Source organism: Cicer arietinum, chromosome 6, assembly GCF_000331145.2.
Source record: "Cicer arietinum cultivar CDC Frontier isolate Library 1 chromosome 6, Cicar.CDCFrontier_v2.0, whole genome shotgun sequence".
Lineage (NCBI taxonomy): Eukaryota > Viridiplantae > Streptophyta > Magnoliopsida > Fabales > Fabaceae > Cicer > Cicer arietinum.
In genome coordinates, this window is record NC_021165.2 from 11,636,692 (window position 1) to 11,646,025 (window position 9,334).

Here is a 9,334-nt window from a genome sequence, read left to right on the forward strand (position 1 = left end):
GTTACTAATTTATATGTATAATTTATTTATTTTTTATCAATTTTTGTACATTCATTTAGTACTAAAAAATGTTACAATACAACTTAGTAAAAATAAAAACTATCACAATTATTTATTTTTTGATAAAATTTAAATTTAAATATTATAAAAAACTTAAAACTTTGTATTATATATTTATTTTTATTAAAACACCACTTATTTTAAAATAGAGTGAAATCGAACATAATAAAAATAAAAGTTAATCGAAAAAGAAAAGAGTAAAAATTACTATAAAAGAAATAAAAGTTTAATTTATATATATTATTAGTATAATTATTTTTGATATTATCAATCAATTAAACTGTTAAATCGATAATAATATTTAATTTTTTTATAACTATTTATAAAATCATCTTATATGATTCATTGTAATTTATGAACTGTAAATTTTTTTACGGTGTGAATAAAAATTAAATTAAATAAAGTAAAGTGATAAAACTGTAAAAAAAAAACAATGGAATAAAAGTTAAAAAAGTTTGTTCATGTTCTTTAATGTAATAGTTGAAGTTGGTTTCTAAAAATTATATTAAATTCCGAATAATTAGAATCAAGTCAAATAAATTTCTTGAAAGAATTCTTTCTAAAAAAAGATGAATTATAGACTCCAAACTTGCATAGTTTAAAAAAGAAAATTCAGTCAACAATTAATAAATTTCCTTTTAGTAAAAAAAAAGTATTCCTTATGTGCTACTTAAAATTTGGTTTAGACATGCAGTATTCTCTTTTATAGGCATGTCTACATATCTCATTCAAAGATTGGTGTTATTATTTAGAAAATAAATAATGCCATGTTTAAATTGTGAAATTTATTTGGAGTGGGTCAATATTTGTAAATACTTTATTTTAATGTACACAAATTAGATTAAATTATAAATAAATAGTTTATTAGTCAACACTAATAATGTTTGTGAAGCAAGAGATTCTCCTATCCTAAATTGATCTTGTTTTGGTAAAAAGGTAAAATGTATTGAAAGAAACAACGGTTTGAAGATGAGGTTCACATGAAAGAAGTCATATTTACTGTCGCAGTTACTTAGACTTGTGAACCGTTAACTACTGAACAGAACACAAAAGTTGAACTCCAATTTTTTGTTTTTATAAAAAAAATATTATTATAATTAACACAGAATAGATTATGAGTTTGAATTTAAAATAAAATGACAAATTCTAATTTTTTTTAAAGGTTAAAACTATAATAACAATTCCATAAATAAATACAGAAAAAAAACATCTCCTTTTATTCTCTCTAATCTCTAAAAAAATGTACTCTTCTTTTTAAAATATAAAAAAATCAAATAAAAAAAGTTAATTTATTTAGTTGAAAGATTAAACTTAATACACCAACTTTCTATTAATTTTTATTTTATATTTTGAATTTAAAATTAAATATAGTAATTTCTTTTACTTATTTTATTTGTTGAAAAAAACAGTTTTTGACTTATTTTATCTGTTAGCAAACAATCTAGAGGGAGGAATAATGTCTTAATGAAAAGTAAAAAAACTCTAAAATTTAATAAATGTTTTAAAAGCGATTTACATTTGTGTTGAACTCACAATTTATCAGATAAAATAAAGAATTTATTTTTATTTATAGTTTTGGGAGAAGTATACATATTTTTTTTTAGTTAGTGTGAACGGATGAAAAATAAAAAACCAGCCGTTGCTTGAATAATAGCTTCTACGCGTGCTGTGTTGTGCTGCGCTGAAAAACCAAACCAAATCAACTTTTATTTTCTGATTAGAAACTACTGTCCTTATTCTTAAAAAAAAAACAAAAACAAAAACAGTAACCTTATTAGTTGTCTTTGTGCCCCCCTTCTCTCTCTCTCTCTTTTTCTCCTTTGGCCATGATTGCAAGTAAGGATCTTCGTAACGGTGTTGCTGAGTCTGAAGGTGAGAACTCCAGAAGCAAGTTGTCAAGGCCCAATTTTGAGCCTAACAAGCGTTACCCAGATAAGAAAGATGCTGTATTTCTCAGAGATTCAGATATGGGTGCTGGTGGTGGTGTTCATGTTGATGGGCCCACCAAGGTTGTTGCTAGTAACTCAGGGTTACAAGAGCTTACCCTAAGTTACCTTTGTGGTAACCCAAAATTTGATCTTTCTGAGAAAGATACTCCTGATGAAAGTTTTCTGAATTCCTTTGAAAAAATGAGTCAAAAGGGTAAAGAGATTATGGTTTCTGAGAATTCAAATCAAGATGGAAAATGGGTTGAAAGAGATTTCCTCAGTTTGAGTGAAACAAGAGAGGATTCTTCAAAGAGATCTGTTGAAGAAGATGTTGAAAGAGAGAGAATTAGGGATAAAAAGCAAAAACTTGAGACATTGAATCTCTCTTTAGCTTTACCTGATGTTTCACTTTCTCTCACTGCTTCAAATGCTTTACACAACAATGGTGATCAACAACAAGTTAGGAACAAACCTACTCATACATCTTATTCAAATGATTATGCAGCTTCTTTGTCTTATTCTTATTCACACCCTTTTTCACATAACCCAAGTTGCTCTTTGACTCGCAATTCAACCGATAATTTCGATTATTCGATGAGCAAAGATGATCAAATTTGGAATTGTGGTGAAGGGACTAATGGTTCTGTTCATAGCAGGTTCAAACCAATAGGTGATGGTGTTGTTGCTTTGTCCAATCATGGTGGTGTTCTTAGTTCCTTCATGCAACAACAAGGTACTAATAATAATAGTCAGTATAAAACTACTAGTTCAGAAAATCATTCATTTTTTCCTTCTGAATTGCCTGCTAGACCTAGATTTGAAGCTCATTCAGGTGATTCTAGAGGAAGAAACTCTGAGAGTCTGAGAATCTTGGAAGGTGGTTTAGATGGTGGTAATAAGATGAGGAAGGTTTCAAGAATTGTGAGGGAAATTGTTTCAGAATCTATCCCTATTGTTTCATTGACAACTCAAGAGCTTGCTGATGAAGTCATAGCATCAACTAAGGAATACTTGAAGAATCTGATTGAGAAAAGTGACAAGAAAGAAGAATTGGTCAACCTTCAAAACAGGCTTGAAAGAAGGTCTGATCTTACCAAAGAGACTCTTTCAAAGTGCAACAAAGTTCAATTAGAGATTTTAGTTGCTGTCAAGATGGGACTTTCGAGCTTCTTATCCGGTAATCTTCAATTATCTGAGATGGTTGAGGTTTTCCTGTATAAGAGATGTAGAAATGTTACCTGCAAGAATTTACTTCCTGTCGATGATTGTGACTGTAAGATTTGTTCAGGAAATAAAGGGTTTTGCAGTTCTTGTATGTGTCCTGTGTGTCTGAACTTTGATTGTGCAAGTAACACTTGTAGTTGGATTGGTTGTGATGTTTGTTCTCATTGGTGCCATGCTGTTTGTGGCATCCAGAGGAAGCTCATCAAACCTGGACCTAGCTTGAAGGGTCCTTCGGGGACCTCGGAAATGCAGTTTCATTGTATTGGATGCGGACATGCTTCGGAAATGTTTGGGTTTGTTAAAGATGTTTTCATGTGTTGTGCAAAGGATTGGGGACTTGAGACGTTGTTGAAAGAGCTTGATTGTGTGAGGAGGATTTTCATGGGAAGCGAAGATTGCAAAGGGAAGGAATTGCATTTTAAAACCGATGACTTGCTATTAAAGCTTCAAACTAAAATAGTATCTCCTTCAGATGCCTGCAATTACATCATGCAATTTTTCAGCTGTAAGTGTCTTTCTTTTTCACATTTAAATTTATGTAGGGTGACATAGATAAATTGTTGATATATACTGTGCTTCTGATTGATAAGAGATGTAGTATTTCTGAGATTAACAAGTCCAATACATCATGCTAGTTACACATTTCCATACCTTTAAAATTGTCCATTGAGTCATTGCTGAAACAAAATTTAACAAATAACAGATAATTCAGCAGTAAAGGGAGACTAGATAAAATATAAAATAAATCAGCGTTTGGTTGTTTGAGGACGAAAAATAAACAATGATGGGGATAGATATCCATAGTTTTCCAGCAACAATGTTTTAAGACTGGAATTTCAGGACAAAGCTTTCAAGCATTACTTTTTTAAGGCACAAAATTCAGGAAAAATTTAGAAGTGATGTGGACTCTACGAATGATAATTGAAGTTTGTTGATGTTGCTTTTAAAGTGGATTCATATTTGGTTTTCATTATTTTGGTAAAAAAACAGCCAAAATTTCTATGTTGAACATTTTGATTATAAGCTTACTCTCTCTATTTGGAGGATTTGAATGATATGTATGAAATGATTTGAGATTCTACAAGATGTTTTGTTCACCACTATAAGTATTCAGCTTGGATATTTAATACCATCTCAGGCATGCCATTTATGATGTGTAATTTTTGGCGAGTGCATGGCTTACAACGCCTTGCAGATCCAGGATGTATATGTCAATGGAATGATCTTATAGTCCTTAAATCATCCAGCTTAATATTAAATTTGATATTGAGTTTAATAAGTTATTATCATAAATCAGAGAAATAAAGGAAAATGAATTGTTTTTGGTATTTTGATGCTTGATTGGGATGGACAATGAATTATGTGTTACATTGAGCATTTATGCCACAAACATGGTAAACCGCTATTTGACTTGGAATTTTGTTAGTTCTTGACTAAATCCATTTTGTTATTATTATTGTGTTGATGAAACAATTCAAACTACATGTGACTGTGCTGTCTTGTGTAAAAGGTATTTTCTTGCTGTAACTTTAATTATTGATTATTGATAAGCATTTTTTTTAATGAAGGCTTGTTTGATTTATAATCAAATTACCTACAGTGATATCTGATATCTAATTGTTGAGAGATAATTTTTTGTGATGAATAGATGCTGACAACATGTCGAACTTTCCCGCTTCTGGTTTTTCTTCAAAGGAACTGGCATCCACTCAAGCCAACCTTCCAAAAGACATACTATCTCTTCCAAAATCTAGTTCTTCAATACCGAAATACTCATATGACTCGAGCTATTCTAGGCCACCACATTCTGGTTCCTCGTCAAAAGACCTCAAAGCTTCCATCTTAAGTGAACTGAAAAACGATGCTGATCTCCAATTGGCTGCTTTACTAAGCAAAGGTGGAATTGAAAGTTTGGAGAGCATTGTGCGGATAAAGGAGGCGGAAGCGCGGATGTTTCAAACCAAGGCAGATGAAGCAAGGAGGGAGGCTGAAGGATTCCAGAAGATGATCAGGACAAAGACTGCACAGATGGAAGAAGAGTATGCTACAAAGCTTTCGAAACTCTGTCTGCATGAGACCGAGGAAACGCAGAGGAGGAAGTTGGATGAACTCAAAGTCGTGGAGCATTCGTATTTCGATTACTATAAAATGAAAAAGAGAATGCAAGATGAGATTGATGGTTTGTTGCAGAGAATGGAGGCAACAAAGCAGCAATGGGTTTAACTTTTTAATTTTATTGTTTTCTGATTCTGGATACTGCTAAAAACATGTTTAATTTATTGAACTTCTGCTTTGGTATTCTGGTGGTTGTTTCCAGAATGAATGATTTTTAATTTATAAGTTAATGATTTTGGTGTTTCATTGTTCATATATTTTGAGAGCATAATAATAATTTTTCCTAATCTACACTGAAAGATACTCTCTTGAAGTTGAAGCTTTTGAGAGAAAGTATTGGTGGATGGAGCATAAAAGGATAATGCTGAAGCACTTTGCTAAGATATTGTATTTCTGATAATTATTTATTTGGTCACATTGGAACAAGTTCACCAAGGTAATGATGTTGAAAGGGAATATGAATCCATTCATAGTTTTGATTTTCACTTTATATATTTGTTTTATTTATGGAACCAAGACAACTTTCAATTTGCCAATTACATTAAAAAGTAGAACCCAACTTCATCGTGCTCGAGAAATGAAATCATTGTACTCTTTTTATGCTACTGTCCTTATTCTTTTCATTATGTTTAATATTACTACAATTAACGTGCTTAATGGCACAAAGTACTCGTGTACATCTCAGAATGAAACACGTGATGAGAATTGCGATTGCTTCCGGTGATACACACTAATCTCTCAATGTGACTAAGAACCATTTGAGATTCAATAATTTAAAAAAAGAAAAGAAAAATACCACATAAATAATTAGACGAATTTTGTGGTGCACAAGGCAAAAATAAATTGAAAATAAACTCCTATACTATACTCCTTTGAAATTACACAACAATTAAAATAAAATTTTAGTATTAATCAGCTTATATCTCACACGAGCCAAAAATAAATTATACAAACCATTTCCTGGTAATTGACATCACAATTACAAAATACACAACATTTAAAATAATATAAAAGAAATATTTAAATGAATCCAATCTGTGATGATTCTTGACGTGTATATAGAGTTGAGGAATGCAATTGAGTTCAACCAAAATGGGCCAAAGTAACTGTCATATCCACAAAAACTCCAAACAAGAGAATTGCAAGGCCCGTTAAATTGATCAAACGAGATTCTCTTTGGTGTGGCAGTAGTTTTAAAAAAGTATACCTCTCCATCAAGCCTGTTAGTGCAGCACAAATTGCCATGTAAAATAGTGCTCTACCACCAGCTATGTGCCATGGTGCTAGTGCAGCCCTTGATTGTCTTGATCCTTGAATCATGAACGTCAATCCAAAAAGCCACTACAAGCAACAACCACACAACATAATCCATTGGGTCAGTGTCATGGCCCAAATAAGCCCAAGAAGAATAGATTTAGGCCTAAGCACTAGGAGTTCTATTAGATGATGAGTCAACGCTTTCTAAAAAAGATTTAGATAAATTCGAGTAATTTGTTCAAGCATCACAATTTTTGATATGCCTAACTTGTATACATGCACCATCAAAATGTGTCGCATTACATTGGTCTTTTCATTGTTTTATAGCCTCTCCTCCCAACCTTTCATCCATTTTAGAGTATGTTATAACTATGCAATGAAAATATCAAAACATTGTCAATGATATCTCAATAAAATTTCACATTGTAGTATTATTTTCTAAAATACTTCATTTGTCTCTTCTTATAAGAGACAATTGAGTTATAACTTAATCAACAAAATTAGATGTACTTTTTTTATATTGAACTAAATATATCAACTTTTGTTGACCAAAAAGAGTTTGTTTGTAATACATTTTTTAAAAAATAAAATAAAAAATTGTTGTGTTTGTCTATTGTAGTAAAAACTATTCTTTTAAATTAGTTATGAAAAATGATTTTTTTTTATAAGCTCCTAAAAACAACGTCTCAAAAAATTAACTTTTAGATAATTTTTAATTTTTTTGTTTTTTAAAAAAGTTGGAACAAACAGATACAAGCTTTTAAAAAAATGATTATTTTGCAAAAAAATCCTGTAACAAACATATTCTTTAACTCAATTGTCTGTTGTGTAAAAGGACATAGGGAGTATTTATTATAAATATTTGTACAATAAAATGTGATTAAATTTCTGCTTAAAACTTTTTTCTAATGTCAATGCTTTATGGTTAATGGGAGAAAATTTTACCTGCAAGCCAAACAAGCAAAAGGTACCAATGCCAATCCATGAATGGAGGCTGTAAACATCTGCCATGTCCACCATATCATGGTACTTGAAAGCAGCACATATACCAACAATTCCAAGAATTATAGCAATGAAATGAAGTGTCATGTGAATAACCTTCTGTGTTTCATGTGTGCCTGGTACTGTGTGGTAAGCTAGTATTGCTGCTCAAAGTAAACAACAATTCAATCAATAAAAAGTTGGTATAGTTTTAATTTTTAAATATTTGTTTTGATGATAGTATATTGATTTACAAATATTTGATTTGAGAAAACATTGTCGAGTTTTATTTTAATTGTATAATTTTGTTCCTAATTTACACTTTGTTTCATATTTTTAAATATTTGTATATGAAACAATTAAGAAGTACAAATCTTTGAATACAGAGAACAAAGTAAAATTGAGACAATTTTAAAATCACATGTAAATTAAGGACATAATAGTCGAAAATATTTAATCAAATTAAACGAAAATAAAGAAAATTGTGAACTTTTATTTTTTGAACTTTTATTTTTTGAAATTTTGTTTGTCAATTGTTATCGTCATTGATGTTTGTTTTTATAATTTTTAAGGGTTAATTTACGATAAACCGTCTAGTTAAGTAATTCACTATAAAACTTGCCATATAAGATAAATATATACCTTGACCAACAAGGAAAATGAACCCAAAGAACATTAGAAAAGGGTGAACCTACAAGATGGAGAAAAAAAAAACACGGATGAAGTAAAATGTGAGTAAATGTTGTGTATAAACAATTAATTAAAGAAGAAAAAACAGAAGAATTAAACATAGTGTTTTACATTGAAAACACGAGGTGGAAAATCAGAATCATATTCAATTCCCTCACGGTAATGCAACAACCAAACAAGCATAAAAATGATGGCAATGATGCCAAACAAATGAGCCAAAATGGAGGTACTGTAAGAACGCATCTTGCTTCTGAGTTAATGCAACAACCTAACACAAGTTTTTGCTGCTTCTGAGTGATGTTATGTTATTCTTCTGTGATTAATTCTGTCTTATAAGAGTCTTTTCCTTTTGATAAAGTTTATAAAAGAAGGAATTGCTTGATCTCTTGGTTTTGGAATTTTGAATGAAGAAGAAACTTTGTTCTTTAGTAAGCATCTTTGTCCCAAAATAAACCAACTCTAGTTGTATCTAAAGTATATATTCTTATGTAAAATGGGTTTGTTTAAAAAAATTCTACTACATTAACCGCAACACAACATTGCATTATATTTAAATGTTTAAAGTAAACGTTACAGTGAAGTTTTTTTTTAAAAAAAAAATCAAATTTAATTATATCCAAATTTAAATTTAGGTGAAAATAGACTTAGATCTTAATCTTTACCAACTGAATTAGGTGAACGTCTATAGTTAATTTGTCAAATTATATGTTAAAAAATAATATAAAATTTTAAGTTTTTTTAATCCAAAGTTCTGAGACCTAAAACGCTAATGACCTAATAAATATGTTATATATTCCTTTTGGGAAGGGATCAAGGACCCCCCATTTTTTCGCTGAATTACCTAGTTAAATTCCAAGAATGTAAAGTGGGATGATTTACTACTCAAAGCGTGATTCTTGTAATATCTGTGAATAAAATATGAGAATTGGATCAACAATCACAATTTCTTTTATACATTTTGCACTAGGATTGGTATATTAATACATTGTCAGATAGTAATAATATAAAATTTGAACTTACTACTAAATGTGCCATTTATGCATAAAATCATAAAAGATATAGAGAGCAGCAAAAAGAAT

General features: G+C 30.1%; 2 protein-coding genes across 2 annotated transcripts; one reads left to right on the plus strand and one right to left on the minus strand.

The window, feature by feature from the left end:
• The first annotated feature begins 1,753 nt into the window (after positions 1-1,753).
• On the plus strand, positions 1,754-5,580 carry LOC101513400 (protein OBERON 3). Its single transcript, XM_004504526.4, has 2 exons — positions 1,754-3,717; positions 4,861-5,580. Exons 1-2 carry the CDS (start codon positions 1,887-1,889, stop codon positions 5,433-5,435), a joined length of 2,406 nt encoding a protein of 801 aa, XP_004504583.1. The 5' UTR covers positions 1,754-1,886; the 3' UTR covers positions 5,436-5,580.
• Positions 5,581-6,205: 625 nt separating this feature from the next.
• Positions 6,206-8,574, minus strand: LOC101513713 (probable transmembrane ascorbate ferrireductase 3). Its single transcript, XM_004504527.4, has 4 exons — positions 8,367-8,574; positions 8,208-8,256; positions 7,530-7,729; positions 6,206-6,668 (listed from the first exon to the last, which is right to left on the minus strand). Exons 1-4 carry the CDS (start codon positions 8,496-8,498, stop codon positions 6,411-6,413), a joined length of 639 nt encoding a protein of 212 aa, XP_004504584.1. The 5' UTR covers positions 8,499-8,574; the 3' UTR covers positions 6,206-6,410.
• Between the last annotated feature and the right edge of the window lie 760 nt (positions 8,575-9,334).